Genomic DNA, 19830 nt, shown 5'->3' on the forward strand with positions numbered 1-19830 from the left:
TAATTTTTTTTTTTTAGGCAATTGGGGTTAAGTGACTTGCCCAGGGTCACACAGCTAGTAAGTGTCAAATGTTTGGTTTGAGGCCAGATTTGAACTCATGTCCTCCTGACTTCAGGGCCAGTGCTCTATCCAGTGTGCCACCTAACTGCCCCTAATTTTTTTTAATTTTTTTTTAGGTACATGGGAGTTTCTAACCAGCATTTATTTCCTTTTTTAAATTACTATTAAAATTAAATATTGAAACTTAAATACAAAATAAGAAAAGATAAAAAAAAAGCATGTTGTGTGCACAGCAGAACATAAGAGAGGATTCAAAATATATAGCAATAAATTTCCATTTCAAGAAAGCCTATATAATAAATACTGCTCGTGTTGAGGGCTGCCCATCTTTGTTTCCTTGTTAGTTTCTTTTGTTCTCTCGTTCCCTTTTCTAGAGCGTGTTCACACTCGTCTGTCTTGTCCTCTCTCTTTATCCTGTTCCTTGTCGGAGACTCCCTGTCATCAGCTTCATGACTGAAAGCTCAATTTCCCCTCATACCCAAACCCAGCTTTATAAAGTTTGCTAGTTGCCCCTTTACTGTAGATGAGAAAAGAAAGGAATGATGTTAGTGATCTTTCCTTTTCTTCTAGAATGGAAATGACTCTTCAGTACCCCCAAGGTGCCGCTTATTCGGCATTTGTTTTTTTTCTGTCATATAGGGTTTGCAAGGTAGTCAGAAAGGGTTTGGGACTGAAAACTTTTAGATATCGGTTTAGGAGATAAGGGACAGGTCAGAAGATTGTCAGGTGTGGAAGAATGTAGCCTGAGACAGAGTGGAAAAAGAAGGTAATTGGCATTTCTGGAAACAATCAGCCACTGGGGCTGAAGGCCTTCAAGGTCGGGAGAGGAACTGACATTCGTTAGTAAAAATGCAAGCATGCGGAAAGGGTTCCAGAGGATGTAAAACTCTGTGGCAGAATTCACCGTATATTTTATCTGAGCGTGTAGCTAAAAGCACGTCAGAAATTCTAAATCAATATCTATATTTCACCTTGCCACAGAACACCGTTTGGGGAGTGTGCTTAAAGCGGTAGTGAGGCCCAGAAACCTGCAGTGTCCCTTATTCATTGTGCTCGGTGACTGAGAACTGTTGGGTAGGATTCGTGCTCTTTGCCTTCAACTCCGGAGGCCATGATAAGGAGGGTGGAGACCTAGCTCCTAAAGGTCTGTCTGTCAAGGGCTTTGACTTGGCATTAAATCCTGAATGGATCAAACATCCCATCTCCTACTGTCGGAAGAAAAAAAGCTGATTTCCTTCCCTTGCTCATCAGGGACCTTGCCTTGAATACTCTTTACATTGATCAGTTTCTAATTTATTGACTCTCCTAATGGGTGGATTCTGGAAACTGATTCTGGAAAGATGGGATCTGGGGCCATTTTGGGCAGTGATTTCCGTATCAAATTTTCCAGGCGGAATCTCTGACTCGCCCTTGGAGTTGATTCTGCCTCCTGGCTCACTAACGGTAAGGTTTGAGGAATCGGCACTTAGCTGGCTGCCTTCCCTGTCAGTGCTGAGGCAGAAGAGAATCCGGTTTGCTCAGCTCTAACTGCATTATCTTCCACTTAAAAACTGATTTGTCAGAATGTAAATGTGGCTCAGTACAGTGAACGAGGAGGAGAACGATGTGATGTTGCTATTTTAGTTGATAAGAATTTTTGAAGCATGCTTTACCAAAGATATCCTTGATCATCTTCTTATTATTTTAAGACAAGAGCGTCACTAAAATTGTGACGAGTACTGGCACAGTGAATGCTTCCTAAGAAGTAATTTGGAAATTGTGAACGATATACCTTACATTCTTTTGGTGTTATTTTGGGTCTACACTGCCCAAAATGGCCTAAAGCTTTGGCAATTATGAAATCAGTTTGGTCAGTGTATCAAGTCAAACCAGATAATTTAGATGCTGAGAGACTGAAATTGAGCAGATAGTGGTCAGATCATCACTTTACTTTGTGATTTATAAGCAAAACAAGTTGAAGATTGGGTAGATGAGTTCTGGACTTAGCCTGCATTTGGGATTTTGCAATGAGACCATCCTTTTTGCTGTGTAAATGATTGTGGTTTCTTTTGTACTTGCTGTATTCAGCTCAGCTGCTTTTAATAGAAGATAGTGGTCTCCTTCAGGGACTTTTCTTTCTTCATCTCCAAATAAAGATAAAGGAAATTAAGTGTGTGGGTTATAGCCGTAACTCCTTCCAGATTTTACCACATCTGGTCTAAAATGAAACAAAAATGGTGGATCAAGTACTGTAAGTCATTTTGTTTGACCAGAGTGTTACTGGGAAACTTAATTGAGGAACTTGAGTTTTCCACATGACTGCACCATTGCACCGCATATCTCTAAATGCCATGAGAATATCATTTTTTGTTCGTAAAAAGAGGGAAGGAACCCCTTTGTCTCGGCAATTTTTCTTTTCCCACAGCTTGGCTGGAAATTTTTGAATGTGATTTTGTTGTAAAATATTTTCTTAATAACAGTTTTAGAGTAACGATTTACGTGTAGTTATAATTTGATGTACTTAAGTAATGGGACACATCCCTTTTTAAAACTATTGCAGTTTTCTGTTTTGTTGACTTAAAGATATGCCCGTAGTGTTGAGAGGGTACCTGGCAAATTCTAAGTCATTGACTCCCAGCCTTAGGATTTTCAGAAGAATTAACTTCTTTTCTGCTGGGGAAATAAAGTGAGAAGTTTCATTTCGTCTTCTTAGAGTGAGTTGGAGTTAGAATCCTATCGCAAGAGAAGTGTTTAGTACTGAGTTATCAGTTGTCAGAATAGCTGTGGTGCTTTCCTAGCTTGGCTTTTCAGGTGGAAACGTTACAGGCTTATGTCAAGTTTGCAGTGTAGACCATTGTGGTTCTCTTACTTAGCATAGCCAAATAAATGTACATAACATAGCTCAAAGAATTCGTTTTGGGTTGATGGCTAGTCACATCACTAACAAAATGTAGGGCTAGACATTTTCTTTGATCCTCATGATCTCTCAAAGCTTTAAAGTAGGAATTACACAGAAGAGACAAAACAATTTCAGCTACTTCCATGGTCTAGGACACCATAAACCCTCACGAGGTCACCATCTGATGAACGAACTACAGAGACAGTCAATCTCTGATCCCACCACGCGTGGCAACACCTCATCCGCCACCCACCACAGTCCAGCAGGTCTGCAACAGAACTCAGCTCTGCCCTCTCCCTCTCCCCCTCGCTGTCCTTGCCCCCCCCCCCAAAATGGGGGGAAAAAAAGAGGCGAAAGATAGTCCCTGCCCCCAAGGCGTATACAAAGATTTCAGGAAATAGAAAATTCATTTAAAGACCCCGAGCATAAGTAGATAAACCATTAGGGAAAATGCTAGTAACAGAAGGGAAAGGGCCTCCAGGTCAGCTAAAAGAGTCCAGGCATTTCTGAATAAGTATTGCCATATAACAACTCATGAGGCAGAGGACCCTGGGGATTCCCAGGAGAGCATGAAACCACATCGGCATGGTCCTGAGTGGTTTAAAAGAGAAATAAGAATTATAAAACCAAGATTTATGACCTGCATAACAGAAGTACTTGGCAGAATAGAATAACTCGAATCCACAGTGGCAAATCTCACTAAAGAAAGAAACGAGAGAGGATAATCAATTGGGAATGCGGATACATAGAAGGGAAGGATGTTCTCAAAGAAGAGAAGCAAAGAACGAGAACGTTAGGATAAAACACGATCTCTATTCTAGCAAAACGTACTGATCTCGAAGACAGGATACATAGAGATACCTGAGGACTGTAGGTCTCCCAGGTCAAAAATCTGAATGTCACAGTGTGAGATACAATGCAAGAAGACTGCCCAGAACTTCTGAGCACAGAAAACTAAGTGCCAATCAAAAGGATCCACACATTGTCTCCAGAATAAAACAGACCTCGATGTTGCAGACTCTGAGACACAAAGTGGTTAAATCGAACAGTTCTATTGATAGGCAACAAATCCTGCAAATGATCTGGAGAAAAACCCTCAAGTATAAAGGAAAGAAAGCTTGCACAACACAAGAGAACCATGAGAGGATTTGGAATAATGTGTTCTGAAGCTCAAGAAACATTCCAGGGTGACACTCATGGCCAATCTGAGCCTAACTGTTAATGAACAAAGATGAACATTAAATAAAAGAGGCATTTGAAGTGTTCCTAGAAAGAAAATAAAGCCTAAATAAATCATTTGCTTTTCAGACACTCCAAACAATGGAATACAAGAGAGGTAAACAATTCACTTTAATAAATATTTAGTAAGCACCTACTATGTGCCAGGCTCTGTGTTAAGCAGTAGGGATAAAAAATAGACAAAAGACAGTGCCTACCCTCAAGGAACTTACAATCTAACGAAGGAGACAACATGCAAAGAAATATATACAGAACAGGCTATGTATAGGATCAAAAAGGAAATAATTAAAAGAGAGAAAGCACTGGAATTAAGAAGGGTTAGGAAAGGCTTCCTGTAGAATGTAGGCTTTTGGTTGGGTCTTAAAGGAAGCCAAAGAGGTCAGTAGTTGGAATGGAGGAAGGAGAGTGTTCCAGGCACGTAGGACAGCCAGAGAAAATGCCCAGATCTGAGAGGTGGAGTGTCTTGTTCATGGAACAGCCTGAAGGCCAGGGTCACTGGATTGAAGAGCACAGGTTGGGGAATAAGCCACAAGAAATTTAGAAAGATAGGAGGGGGCTAGGTGATGAAAGGCTTTGGATACCAATCATGCAGCAACCTTGGACAACAAAATAAGAGAGGAACCATTGAGAAAGTTCTGTATAAAAGTACACGAGGAGACAGGGGTTGAAAGTAAAAGCTAAACAGTAGTGATGGTGTAGAAATAGGCCTGAACCACCATGGACCTTTGTGAGAGGGTACATAAAGGATGAGAGGGGAGGAAGAGTATAGAGAGGAAATTGTGGCGTAACTTAAGTCAAAGTTTAACAGGGAAAATTAACTCCTAGTTCTCAGGAAGAAAAGAACTGACAGGGAAATGAGCGAGGAGGCAAAGGAGGGATTGAAATAGGAAGAAAGAAAAGGGGAAACCTTGATTCAGTGGTGGGAGGAGAGACCATCGACGGCTGCTCCCATGGCAGAGAGATCTTCTATCAAGGGAAATGGGGACCTTAACCTTCAGGGAGCTCATGCTTGCAGAGGCTGCCCCAAGAGAAGGAGAATCAGAGTTTCTGGGGCAACTGACATTTAGAAGAGTAGGTAGGCGTGTACCTAGAGAGGAAATGTAACGGCAAATGGAAAAAAATGATGGGGAAGGCAAAGATTGATAATCAAGTGTATTATCATGGAATGTGGGAAAATTCCTATCATATGACAATATCTTCTCTATCACCGGCAGGAATTGGTATTTCTAAGCATGAAGCACAACAGAAAGAGGGACCCAGGGGGCAAAATCTATAGGAAAGTACATAGAAGAGTTTGGTGCGTGGAAGCTTCAAGTCTATGGGGAATGCCGAGATTAAAGAAGGAATAAGTATGTCTAATGACCATAAATCAGTGAATAAAAATCTAAAACAGACCGAACGAAAGGATGGTGGAGAGAATGGGTTGGAACGGAAGGGAAAGGAATCCCTTTTAAAGAAAAGTACAGAAAATTGAACGAGCGCAGGGAGTTGAAGGGGAGGAGAGGAAGAGACATTTCACTCGACTGCTGACCTGGGAGGGGAAAAAGAGGGGAGAGTTAAATAATTAGACGAAAAGAAGACAGAAATACGAGCTAATAAGCGAAGCAGAACCAGGGAAAGGTGAGCAGGAATTGAGGAGGAAAGGATAGGAGCAATGGCAGTTGTCTTGCCTTAAAGTAGATTGAGCTAAAATAACTGAGGAGACAGAGTACTGTGTTTTCAGAGGAAAAAGGAAGAATCTTAATTTCTTTTTTTTTTAGGCAATTGGGGTTAAGTGACTTGCCCAGGGTCACACCGCTAGTAAGTGTCAAGTGTTTGGTCTGAGGTCAGATTTGAACTCAGGTCCTCCTGACTTAAGGGCTGGTGCTCTATCCACTGAGCCACCTAGCTGCCACAAGAATCTTAATTTGGAAAAAATAACCATCCATTATTTGAGGCAAATGGAGAAAAATATAAACCCAACTCTCATATCTTTAAATGTAAATGGACTTAACAATCCAATAAAATGAAAAAAAAAAAGATTGGATAAGAAAACAAAACCTTACTGCTTACAAGAAACATTTAAAAAAAAAAAGACAAAAAACTAAAGATGTACAGAGTAAAAATAAGGAGCGGAAATAATTTATTATGCATCAGATGAATCCAAAACAAGAGTTGCAATTATGCTGTCAGACAAGGCAAGAATAAGTATTCACGACTAAAAGAGATAAACAAGGAAGCTACATTTTGCTGAAAGGAATGATGGACAACAAATGAATATGAATACTAATATTAAACTTTTATGCTACAAATGCTTTAGCACCTTCATAAACATAAAATTAACTGAACAACAGAAAGACACAGAGAGTAATGTAATACTAGTAGGAAGTTTCAGTGTTCCTCTCTGAGTCATTCCTCTCTCAAGTCTAAAAGAAGGTGAAGCAAAGGGAAAAATATGGAAGTAAACAAATTGGTGGAGAAATTACAGCTAAAAGACTTATGGTGTCTTTTAAATGGAAATGTTAAAGAATCCGTAGCTTAGTGCCATGTGGAACTTTTACAGAAACTGATTGTATATTAGGGCACAGAGATATTGTAAGCACATTTAAAAGGTAGAAATAGTAAACAGATCCATGACAGGCCATAATCTAATTAAAAATAGGAATCAGTTCAGGGAATGTAAACAAAAGAGACCCAAATGGAAACTTAACAATTAAATCCTAAGTAATGAATGAGTCAAAAAAACAAATTATAGAAACAATAATTATGTTAAAGAAAATGATAATGATGAAACAACATACAGAATTTTGGGCTTGTAGCTAAAACAGCCCTCTGGAAAAAGTATATCTCTACAAACAGCTATTAACAAAATAGAAAAAGAGAGGATTAATGAACTGAATATGCATGTTAAAAATTAGAAAACTAGCAATAAACCTAAAATAAGCACCAAATCATAGATGTTAAAAATTATAGGAGGAATAAATTAGAAACCAAAAAAATTATAGGAAGAAGTAAAATGAAAAACTGATTCTTTGAAAAGACTAATGAGATTGATAAACCTGATTTTTTAAAAAGGACAAAAATCAGGTCAATAAAAAGGCAAACAAGGTGAATAATAGGAATAATAATAAGAAATAATAAGAATTATGAGAACCTACTATACCACAGTTACATGCTAACACAGCTGAGAACACAAATTAGAGGAATACCTTAAAAATATAAGACACTTTAACAGAAAACCAAGTGGAGGTCTTAAGTAATCCAAGCTCAGCAAAGGAAGTTGAACTCGCTATAAAGGACTACCAGAGTGGGGAAACAAAGTTCTTCTTCCTGGTGGAAGTAGAATTCTATAAACTTTTGAGGAACAATTAGTACCAGTGTTACACAAGTTATTCTCAAAAATTGAGGAAAAAAAGCACCCCACTAGATTCCTCTAATGAGACAAAGATAGCCCTAATACCCCAACCACGGAGGGACAACACACAGAACTATTGACCGGTATCATTAATGAAAATTGATTCAAACTTTTTAAACAAAATCCTATCAGACTACTGTGATTCATCCCAGAAATCATTCATCATGGCCCACTGGGATTTATGCCAGTGATCCAAGGATAGTTCAACATTAAGAAAACAATCAACATAATTGTATTAAAAAGAAAAAAAAATCTGAAACTACAAGATTATCTCAGTAGATGCAGGAAAAGCCTTTAACAAAATACAACACTCATTTATGATAAAAAAAAAAAAGACCTACAGAATATAGGCATAGAGGGACCGTTTAAAAAAAAATCATAGAAAATACTCAAAACCAAAAAACATGTATTGTGCAATGAGGATACACTAGCACCTTTTCTAATACCATAGAGATTCCATATACAAGTGAATTCCATGTAGAAGTAAAGCACAAAGGTGCCTGCACTCTCCACTGTTATGGATATAGTCCTGGAAATGCTAGCAATAGCAATAAGATGAGAGAAAGAAATTAAAGGTGCAAAGATAAAGAGCAGATAAAACTATCCTTATTTGCTGCCTGTATGATGGCTAATTGAGAAAATCCTAGGGAATCAACAAACATACTAAGTGAGATAATAGCTTTAGTGAGTTGCAGGCTATAAAACAAACCCTCAAAAAGCATCAACATTGGGGCAGCTAGGTGGCGCTGCTGTAGATGGAGCATTGGCCCTGGAGTCAGGAGGACCTGTGTTCAAATCTGGCCTCAGACACCAGCTGTGGGACTGTGGGCAAGTCACTTACTCCACCCTCCCCCCCCCAATCATTCCAATATAATAAAATCCAAGAGGCAATATAGAAAGTGAAATCTCATTCCAAATAACTGTAGAATGCATAAAATATTTGAGATTTATCCACCAAAGCACACAAAATACTTTTATAGATTCAATTAAAAACTTCTCCTAAAAATAAAGAATAAATGACTGGAAGAATATTCAACGTTCATGGCTTGGTCGTGCCAGTATAATAAAAATGGCAATACTACCACAGTTAATTTATACTTTTAATATTACAGCAATCAAATTATCAAAGGGATACTTTACTGAACTTGATAAAATAATAACAGTTTCCTTTGGGAGAATAAGAGATCTAAAATATCAAGGGAAATAATGAAAAGAGGTAGGGATGAAAGGAGAACAGCACTTCCAGACCTCAAACTATGTTATAAAGTGAAAGTCATCAAAACCATTTGATGTTGATTAAAAAACAAAGGTAGGTCACTGGACCAGACTAGTCTAGGGAGAATCAGAAACACTGGAATTTAATCATCCAGTGCTCAATGAAGCACAAAACAAAAATTACTTGGGGAAGAACTCCGGATTTGATTAAAACTGTTGGGAAACTGTAAAGCAGTCTGAGAGATTAGCTCAGTTATTCAGATCAGCACTTAACACCATATTCCACAATATATCCTAAATGGACACGTGACCACTAAAGATTATTAAAGATCACACTTTAAAAAAGAAGAGAAGCAGATGATGTTCTACAACTGTGGGGAGGAGATGTATGTACTTAATCAAAGGTTAGAGGCAGCTACAGAAGAGAAATAGGTAACTGTGATTCCATGAAACTGAAAAGCTTCTGCACGGACAAAAGGAACCGATCTACCGTAAGAAGGGAAGTGGCTGAATGGGGAAGAAAACAAAGACAAGAACTTTGTATCAAATTTCTCTGATAAGGGTTTGGTGTGCAAGACATAAACAGTTAACGTGTGTGTACACACGCACACGCATATCGGTATATTCATATGTGTTATATATGTTACATAGACACACGTGTGTTATGTATGTATATGTTATATATACACATATACTGTTATATATGTATCTGTATATATATGCATTATTCAGTCATTTTTTCCATCATTTCTGACTCTTTGTGACCTCATTTAGGGTTTTCTTGGCAAAGGTACTGGAGTGGTTTGCCATTTTTTTCTCCAGCTCATTTTACAAATGAGGAACTGAGGCAAACAGGTTGAAGTGACTTGCCCAGGGTCACACAGCCAGTAAGTGTCTGAGGCTGGATTTGAACCCGGGGAAGATGAGTCTTCCTGACTCCAGGCCCAGCGCTCTGTACACTGTTTCTCTCTATATAAATGGCTGTTTGTTCCCTGCCTCCTTTCTGTCCTCTTTCCCTCCCCACAGCCCCCCCCCCCCACCCAGAAGCCTCCGCAGCTGTCACAGCTTCCTTCTGGACAGCAGCAGCCTGAGTGCCCCGAGCTGCTGGTGCTGTGTGGGGGCCAGTCTCCAGACCTGTCTTACTCCAGATTTCAGTCCCTGATTTTCCTCTTCCAGGAGATTTTAGGCATGAAGTGCTGCAGGCCATCGGTTTTCTGGCATTTACACATTCTAGTAACCATCTTCCTTTGATCAGAACGTGTGATGAACACCTGCGGTGCTATTTTGATAGCAAAGATAACATTTTAAAAATGAAGTTAGATGTGACAAAGAACCAGGGATATCTATCCTCTAATGTTCTTGAAAGGACCCAGAAATCATATGAAGAATCTTCCTCAAAGTCTTCATCTACCTTTTTGTCTTCCTCTAGTTAAACTTGTTTTTTTCTCATGTGTCAGCATTCACAAAAGGAACAAAAAACTACTTTTAACTCATTTTAATTTTCCCATCTGATTTACTTGCTGGCATTCTAGGAGTATTGTTTTGTAGGCTTTCTCCTGCTTTAGCCGATCATTTAAATAGGCTTTTGTGGGCTAGCCTGGGACCCACATTAAAACTGGTAATGTTGTTTGTCTGGAAAAGTGGGTTTTCCCGTGCAAGTTCCAAACAACATATTTACACATGATCTTTGGACCAAACCTGTGGTAGGGATTGTAGAGACGATGGTTTGTAGTTTGGGCTAAGTTTCTGGTGCCTAGGTTAGACATCTGAATGAATGTTCAAGCTCTTCAGTGGCTAAGCTGTTGAACTGTAGCATTTTGTAGCAGCCTGTTTTCTCAGAAGACATCCAGGTGGTGGAATACAGTAAGTGATTATCCTCTGTACCTGTGCACCCCTGACACCTCCTGGCCCGCTGTGCCCAAAGAGGCTTCTCATGTCCCACACTCCGGGTAAGTTTCTAGGATGAGGTTATAGTGGAGCTGCTGACCTGCACTGTAGAGGGGTCTTCTCCCCCAGAGTGCCCTCAGCCAATGAAGTTACAGGTCCTGGCTCTGTCTCCTAGGCTTTAGGTTGCACAGTGCCCAATTTGGCATTAGGAAGAACTGCGTTCAAGTCTCATTTATTTAACTGTGTGATCCTGGGCAAGTCATTTAACCTCTCTGCCTCAGTTTCCCCATCTGTAAAATAGAAACAATAATTGCAACTACCTCACAGTTATTGTGAAATGAGTTAATAGATGTAAAGCATTTTGCAAAACTAGAAATTCTCTATACATGCTATTTATTATTATTTTTATCTATCATTATCTTCTAACATTTACCTAATATGAATCATTATGTAATTAATCTGGTCATGTAAGTGGAAAATTGACTATAGGATGATTTCTGTGAATCAGTTCTTTGATTTTGTTTTGTTTTTTCCTTTTTTTTCCTTTTTCCTTGACTGCTAAGTCAAATAGCTTTCTTTGAAAATATGTATTGAGAGAGAGCAAAGGCAGAGACTGCTATTGCTGACATTTGTAAAATGACTAGAATGAACAACTTTATTACAAAATGGATGGCTTATTTTAAGACCAAGAAGAAGGAACTTTATGACAAAACAAAAAACATAATTAGTAGCATTTTAAAATGCACATTGTAAAATAAAATGTGTATTGTTAGAAAAATAATTTTATCAATACTTTTGAAGAGATCTTTATAACTTGAAAAGTTAATGTTCTGTGAAATATTCTTTCCATGGAAAGTAAACTATGTATTATTACAAAAAACTGCAAGCATTTTCAGGTATAATTTATTTTCCCTTCAAAATATATCCCTCACTCTTAGTTTTGCCTCTGACTTATCTCTGAAAGCTCTGAGAGGTTCTGTCTCTGAGCCACAGACCGTGGTGTGTTGCACAGTTAGATCTGCTCCGTGTTACACATCTGTTTCCACGATGGAGAGTTTGGAAATGGGAGGAAATGCCTCCGTTAAAAAAAAAGTTTCAAATTCATATGAAAACAGCGATCTATTTCACATAAGTAAATGATTCCATTCTGAAAATATCTAATTTTTTATGGGAATTCCAGTAGCCTTCTCTAAATACAAATAAAATCAAAGCCTGGGTAGCTCATGAACCCTCAAGTAGGGGATGTATACCTCTCGCCAGGTTTGTTGTGCAGTCGAGAGCGATTGGAAGAGTTTTTTTGTTTGCCTTTATGTGATAATTTTATTGTTGTGTATTTGGAATTAAATGTTTTCATTACTTAAATATTCATAGAACATATGATCACTTTCTGTTTCTATGAATTGAAGCTTTTGATGGCCCCTTTCCTAGTTGTGTTTACCATTGAAGTATCATGAGGACAGTTGGCATCATCTCCTGTGCTTGTATGTGTGTGTTTGTATGCATAGATATGTGTATGCGTGTGTGTGTTAGGTTTTTGTTTATGAGCATTTTTGATCTCTTGTGTTTGTGTGTGTAAAGGAAGATAAGCAAGCTCCACCTGAGAATGCAACCACGGGATGGCTTTCTCTCTAGCTGAACATGGAGGCTGCAGGGACAGATGAAGTTGACAAGCTAAAAACTAAATTTATGTCAGCATGGAACAACATGAAATACAGTAAGTGCCATTATCATGACTGTGAAATTATTTAAACCAAAAGAAAATCTTTAATGCCATTTGTAATTTCTCTAAACAAATCAGCGAGTGGATAAAGAGCTGGACTCTCCCTCAGGAAGAAATTGAGTTCGAGTCTTTCCTCAGACATTTATGAGCCATGTGACACATAAACTCTTCCATCCTCAGTTTCCACATCTGTAAAATGGTGATTGTAATAGCACCAACCTCACAGGACTATTGTGAGAACCGATGAGATAATGTATGTAAAGAATGTGTTTTGGAAAGCGTAAAGTGCCGTGGAAATGTTAGCTCTTATTGTGTGACTGAGGTTCCACTTCAAGTTAAAAATGATTTGCGTGCGGCATTTTCTTCTGAGATTCACTGTTCTGTAAGTTCCCAGGGATGGAGCATCGTGGTGATATTCCTCTGATCCTCTGTGAACAGTATTTACTGGTGGGGAATGTTGATCTTGTGAGAGTGCGGGGACTTTCCCAGCGAGTGAATTCTTTACGAAAAGGCTGTGAGGTGATAGTGAAGAGTTAACATTTGTCTGGCCTGTTGAAGTTTCAGAGTAGGGCCCATGGGATGCTGAAGAGCCTCTGGTTCATGCTGTGTCAGGACCAGAGCTACAGATATTTAGCTAGGAGGAGGCAATGCCTTGGGGGATCCTTATGGGAGAATCTCCTGGGCAGCTATGTGGGATGATGGAGTGGAGTGGGGAGAGACTTGAGGCAGGGAGACCAATGAGGAGGCCATCGGATTAGGCCAAGGAGAAGTGATGGTGGAGGAGCTAAGGGGTGCTAGTGTGAGTAAATAGAAGGGAGGTTGTGAAGGTAGAAACAGCAAGCCTTGGCAGTCGATGGATGCCAGCCTGGGGATGTCAAAGAATGATGTCTTTGACAGATGTAGGGAATTTGGAGGATGAGTGAAATGGAGGGAGTGGAGGCCTTCGGTTTGGGATGTGTGGAGTTTGAGATGCCTTTGAAACACGCGGGAGAGACTGGTGCTAGATGTGTAGCTCTGTGAGCCATTTCTGTTGAGATTACAAGTCGGGATGGAGCCGGAAGAGATGAGGGTCCTGGCCAGAGCCTTGGGGGATGCACAGTCAGGACCGAGGAGGTAGATGATGAGCCAGCTAAGGAGATGGAGAGGGACCGAAGTCAGACAGGCTTGAGGAGAGCCAGGGCAGAGCATGTCATGAAAGCCCAGAGAGGAGAGAGTCTTTAGGAGGAGAGGGTGGTCAGTAGGGTCAGACGCAGGCTGAAGACTGAGGAAAGACCATGAGGGCTGTCATTTAAGACATCATTGGTAACTCTGAGACCCAGATTGTGAAGTGCTAAAGAATGGGAGGAAAGAAGTGGAGGCAGTGAGGGGAGGCCATTTTTTCCGTGGAGTTTGGCCGACAAAGGGAAGAAGGAGGAAATGATAGTTTGAAGGGCGGCAAGGACTACAGAAAGTTGTTTTAGAATTGAGGAGGCTCAGTCACATTTATTGGCAGTAGGGAGAAGGTGAGGGCCCGGGAGGGAGGGGTAAAGAGATGCCCGTCTGTTGGAGGAGATGGGAGGGTGGCCTCAAGGGCACAGGCAGTTGGCCTTGGCAGTGAGAAGGGCTGCCTCATTAACAGAGACTGATGGGAAGAAGAAAAGCACGGGGGATGACTTCAAAGAGCTTTGAGTGCTTGGCACAGAGTAAGCGTTTAATAAATGCTTGTTGATTGTTTGAGAAAAGAAGGAACTCATGGATGGTCTCAGTGTTCTCAGTAAAGTGAGAGGCGAGGTCCTCAGTGGAAAGGAGATGGAGGGGAGGCTGAGGAGGAGAGAGAATGTTTGGACCACTTCTGTGGGGCGTGGTGGAGGGGATTGAAGGGAGACTTGACACAGTGAGGTGAAATAACGATTTTGCATTGTGCCTAGTCAGCACGCTAACGTGACTTCCTCCAGTTCAGTTTAGCAGCATCTGGGCTGGGCCAGAGGAGGTCGAGAGTGGCAGTCGCACAGGGCTGGTGTTGGCAAGGGCTCAGCCGTGACGGGACAGAGGCCTCGGGATTAGGAAATAGAAGAGAGTGTGGAGCTGAGCCGACTTGGGTAATTATAGGGTTGAGATTATAAAGGGAAGGAAGTGAAATCAGAAGGGAGAGAGGCTTCAGGAGGTGGTAGGAGGTGGAGGGTTTCAGGGTCGCAGCGAGGGTGAGGAAGAGGCTGAGGAGGGGTCAGGCACAGGGAGAGGTTAGGGCCCGATGGAGGAACATCAGAGGCTTTCATCACGGCATGGCGTACTTGTGGGTAATGGCAAGCTTTCGGGTGTCACCGTGGCTGAGATGGAGAGGAGGGATTGTTTGTGGGATTGAGAAGATTGAGGAGCGCAGAGGGCTTGATTGGTGAAGGGCAGGGATGAGGAGGGGAGGGAGCTGCACAGTCAGGGGCTCCAGGAGGCAGTAGTCACTGTGCTCTGTGAGGGGTGGGTGCGAAATGTTCTTGTAGAGTGAGTGTTAGAGGAGAGAGGTTTGTGAGGGGTGATGGCAAGGGGCGAGTCTGGAAATGATAGTGAGGAGCAGGAAGTAACATCCAGGATGTTGGGGCCGTGGGAGCGAAGGCACAGCCAGGGCTGGAAAGGAGGCCAGGGATGCAGTGAGAGTGAGCTGATGGGAAGAGGACCACGAGTGTTTATGATGTGCTTCCTCTGCGCAAAGGAAGGCAGAAGCAGCCCCTGCCCTCAGGGGGCTTATGTTCTAACCTATAGATAGAGGAAAAGGAGCCTTGGAGGGGGCACCCACAGTGGGGCCAGGGAAGAGACCAAGGTGGCGGGGAAGGCCTCCCTCCAACAGGATGTTTCAGAGGAGGCCAGGAATTTTGAGGCCAAAGGAGAAGGGAAAAGTGGGGGCCTTCAAGGCCTGGGGGACAGTGTGTGCAGGCAGTACAGGCCTGTGGGGAGAAGGAGGCTGGTCTCCTCAGGCCAATGTGGCTGGATCCTCGAGGGAAGAGAAGGGAGGCAAGAGGAAGAGGGGCATGGCCCAGAGGGACGGGAGGGTTGTTTTTTGTGAGGCAGGAATTCCAGAGGTGCCAGTGGAGAGGGTAGGGAGAGCTGGTGAGGGAGCTGGCAGGCCGTGTTGAGGCGATACAGGGCTGGGGGCAGGGATGCTCACAGTCGCTGGGGGGATGGTCTCTTGGGGCATCCTTGGGTGGGAGCTGGGCAGACTGGGCTGCAGGGAGAGAGAAGAGCGCCCACACGGGGGACTGCTGTTGGCTCTTTGTCTTGGACAGCTTGTTCAATCCCTTTGTGCCCCAAAATACTTCACTGGAATGCGGCTTAGTCGAGAGTTCTCCTGAATTCTCCAGCCCTTTCTACAGAAGGCACAATTATTTGTCTGCCATTTTCTCTTTGTAGATACAATGTGGCTTTCTTTACAACATTTGATTTTATTGAAGATGAATGAGCACAAAAGACCTTTGTTTTGATTTGTGTTCAAATATTTTCTCTCCTTCTCACACATACAGTGATAATTGTCAGTTAATATTGTGGAGTTGGGCAGAGAAAAATGCTTTTGTAATTTTTCATCACCATGATTTCATGATGAAGCATTCTCCTTTTTTCCTTTCTTTAGGCTGGGTGTTGAAAACAAAGACGTATTTCAGCAGAAATTCACCAGTATTATTGCTGGGAAAATGTTATCATTTCAAGTCTGAAGGTGAGAGTCCAAAATCTGTAAACAGCTTTGAAATTTTTTTCCAGAAATTCATAGTGAATATTTACTTATCTTAAATTATTTTTATTGTTCCATAATCTGGTTTTGGCCCATCTTCTTCAGTATTTACGCTCATCATCAACACCAACTTGCTCTTACTAACATGCCACCTTCTTCTGTTTGCTTCCATTTCAAACATATTCTCTTTTCTCTCCACCCGGATGACAGACCCCGAGGTAGGAACCAAGCCTTGTTCCTTTGTGTCCTTCAGAGTACCTCATCTGTTTCTGGAGACCAGTAGTCAGTGGTCCATAAACATTTTTTAAGCACCTACTGTGCGCCAGGTGCTGTACTAAGTGCTGGAGATACAAATAAGAAAAAGAAAGACAGTGCCTGCCCTCAAGGAGCTTCCAGTCTAATGGGGAAGACGGTACACAAAAAGAAGCCACGTTAAAGTTAGAGTATTTTAGGGAGCCCACTAGTATGATGGCTTGGAGTAAAGGAGAAGGGTGTGTGGGGAGGATGTTGTCAGGGTGGGGGGGATGTTGTCAAGGGCCTGGGAGTTGTAGAGAAAGCTCATGGCAAATGGGCGTTGATTGACTTCTTGAACCTTTGCAATCTGGCTTCCAATCTCATCATTCAACTGAAACTCCACAATGGCCAATTAGCTTTCGATTGCCAACTCATAGGGTCTCTTCTGACATTGACCTCTCTGCAGCATTTGGCCCTGTTGACTGCTGTCCGTCATTCCACAGCCTTTTGGGATCCACAGCCACTGAGTGTTCCCTGGACAGTGCTGATGTTAATGAGAGAGGGTTTTGTGGTAGCGGGGCCTTTGGAGTCACTGGAAGTACTTCAGAATTTCCCAAGTGAAGTCAAGCCGCACGTCCTTTTCCTGCTCAATTCTGGACTTAGTTTATTCTCCATCTGGAGTGCTTATCCAAGATACACATATTGATGGACTAATTAGATGGGCCTTCGTCCAACTGCATGTCATTATCTGAGCAATATGCATTTTTAATCTGGCTAGTTTTTGCAGTGGCTTCGCCAGCCTCTTTTATGTTGCTGTGAATTCCATCAAGGAGGTATTCTGTTGTTGAATTCAACAATTTAAATTAGCAGATTCATGAAGTACCTACTGTGTGCTGGGGATACACAGGTGAAAACCAAGGAAGCTATGTGCAACTAGAGGAGACAGTGCATAGACAGATAAGTCAGCACACACTTATCCAAGGGCTGGGATGGGAAGGAGGGCCCAATAACTGGGGGCTGGACCCCAGAAAAACCACCCTGTGGGAGGCAGCTGTTGAACTGAGCTGGAAATGCAGTGGAGGATTCCTAGAAGGGGAAGTGAGTGGAGGAACAAAAGCAAAGGCATTGATGAAGTGCCTACTGTGGGCTTAGCAAGCATGTGCCAAGCCCTGTGGCTCCAAATACAAAAGCAGAGGCATTGATGAAGTGCCTACTATGGGCCTAGCAAGCACATGCCAAGCTCTGAGGCTCTAAATACAAAAGTAGAGGCATTGATGAAGCGCCTACTATGGGCCTAGCAAGCACATGTCAAGCTCTGAGGCTCCAAATACAAAAGCGGAGGCATTGATGAAACGCCTACTATGGGCCTAGCAAGCACATGCCAAGCTCTGAGGCTCTAAATACAAAAGTAGAGGCATTGATGAAGCGCCTACTATGGGCCTAGCAAGCACATGCCAAGCTCTGAGGCTCCAAATACAAAAGCGGAGGCATTGATGAAGTGCCTACTATGTGCCTAACAAGCACATGCCAAGCCCTGTGGTTCCAAATACAAAAGCAGAGGCAGTCCTTGCCCCCCAGGACGGCATTCTTGTGGAGGCTGAATGGGGAGTATAGAGGGTGAAGGAGACTGAGCCACAAAACCCACAGAGATGAGAGACCATTTGTCCAGGAAGAGAGCATGGCCAAGAAGGGCCCTTTGGTGTAGAAAGCAGTGGGGAGAATGAGCTGGGTCCTAGGGGAGCACATGGGCACAGTCCATCCTGGAGCAGTGGCAGATTTGTCCAGATCATGCTTCTGGGGAAGGGTGTGCACCTGGTGGCCTCGAAGTGGGGGAGAGGATGGCCAGGGGACCACAAGATGCTGCATTTCAGGTGTTGGGGGAGGAGAGCCTGGTGGTGGGTGCAAGAACAGGAAGGAGGCCAGTGTGACTGGATCAAGAGTGCTGGAGGAGGAGGGAGTCATGGAGGCTCAGAGCAATTCATCTCTTGTCCTCTGCTAGTAGAACTGTTTGGAGAAGGAGCAGGACATTTTCACAAACAACTGGGACACCCCTTAGCTCAGGAGACTCTTCAGGGCTAAGGCCCATGCAACAGATCATCTTTAGACACCAAAGAATGGGGCATGACTTGACATTACTCATATCACACTGTAGCCTACCATGATGGATTTTAAAAATTTTAGTATGAGCATTCATGACATAAGCACAGTGCGATCCATTGAAAACTTACTGTATTTCATTTACAAAAGGCTTATCAGGGCGCGCCAGTTTCTGTATCATGAACCAATGATTGAGGTGACTTCCTGTCATCTTAGAGTTGGTGATATATAGAATGAAGTAAACCAAGAGTAATGATTACTCCTGATCACGAAATTCATCGTAGTGTTTTATGTTTATATAAAGCCTTACAGTTTACAGAGCACTTTGTGGACCCTTACGGCAGTCAGGAGGACAGATGATATGATGCCTACAGATGCTGGTTCTGTACAGGCTACGTGATTCACCTGACGTTCCACAGTTACTCAGTGCTGGCGATGGGGAAGAATGGCACTGGACCGGTGGTGGTGTTGCTCTGCTGCCTGCTATCAGGCCCCGTGCTCCTCATCATGAGGCCGGGGCCCATGTGGAGCGTGATCTTCTTGCTTTTGTCTTACAGAAGAAAATGAAACGGCACCCGTCAGATCGAGATGGCCAGTAGAAAATGACCACGTGGTCATTTCTGGGAATGTAGAAGAATTTCGTAGAGATTTCATTTCTAGAATATGGCTGACTTACAGAGAAGAATTTCCCCAGATTGAGGGCTCTGCCTTGACCACAGACTGCGGGTGGGGCTGCACTTTGAGAACTGGCCAGATGCTCTTGGCCCAAGGGCTCGTCCTTCATTTCCTTGGCCGAGGTAAAGTGATCTCCCTGTAATTGTTCCTGTTCTTGTGTGAACTCCTTAGACTTTCTAGCCAGGGCATTAACATTCCCTGAGAATTATTTCCTGGACTCCCTGCTGCAGCAAATTGAATTTACTATCAAGCCTGTGGCAAGTAACTCCTGGGGTCAGGTAAGTTCAGTTTGTGGTATTCCTTGTCCCTACTGCCTTCCTCTTAAAAATTTTTTTTATCTAAGCCTTTTTAAAAATTTCACTGGATTTCTGGTTAACTTTCCCCTACCCCCAATATTTTTCCTAGTAATAAAGAAAAATTTTTAGCAGAAACAGTTGAAACATTGACCACTTCTAATGGCATATGCAACATTTCTCCCCCACAGTCCCCCACCCTCTCTTTCTGCCTCTGTCTTCTCTCTCTGTCTCTGTCTTTCTGTCTCTCTCTGCTCTCTCTTCTCTGTCTCTCTCTTCTCTGTCTTTCTCCCTTCTCTGTCTACTCTCTGTCCCCTCCCCACTTATCTCTTCTCTCTTCTTTTCTCCTCTTCTCTCTTCTTTTCTCCTCTTCTCTCCTCTTTTCTCCTCTTCTCTCCTCTTCTCTTCTCTTCTCTTCTCTTCTCTTCTCTTCTCTTCTCTTCT

General features: G+C 42.4%; 1 protein-coding gene across 7 annotated transcripts in view; it reads left to right on the forward strand.

Annotated features, from left to right (window-relative positions):
• The window catches only part of ATG4C (autophagy related 4C cysteine peptidase), an 83319-nt gene that overhangs the window by 13480 nt on the left and 50009 nt on the right, over window positions 1-19830 (forward strand). For all 7 annotated transcript variants that reach the window (XM_027852786.1, XM_027852785.1, XM_027852787.1 and 4 more), the window contains 3 exons: window positions 12252-12387; window positions 15989-16072; window positions 18976-19215. In XM_027852786.1, the coding sequence (XP_027708587.1) occupies window positions 12312-12387; window positions 15989-16072; window positions 18976-19215 (400 nt within the window). In that variant the 5' untranslated portion in view covers window positions 12252-12311. The remainder of the gene's footprint in view (window positions 1-12251; window positions 12388-15988; window positions 16073-18975; window positions 19216-19830) is intronic.

Source organism: Vombatus ursinus, unplaced genomic scaffold, assembly GCF_900497805.2.
Source record: "Vombatus ursinus unplaced genomic scaffold, bare-nosed wombat genome assembly UNPS02009824.1, whole genome shotgun sequence".
In the NCBI taxonomy this organism is placed as follows: domain Eukaryota; kingdom Metazoa; phylum Chordata; class Mammalia; order Diprotodontia; family Vombatidae; genus Vombatus; species Vombatus ursinus.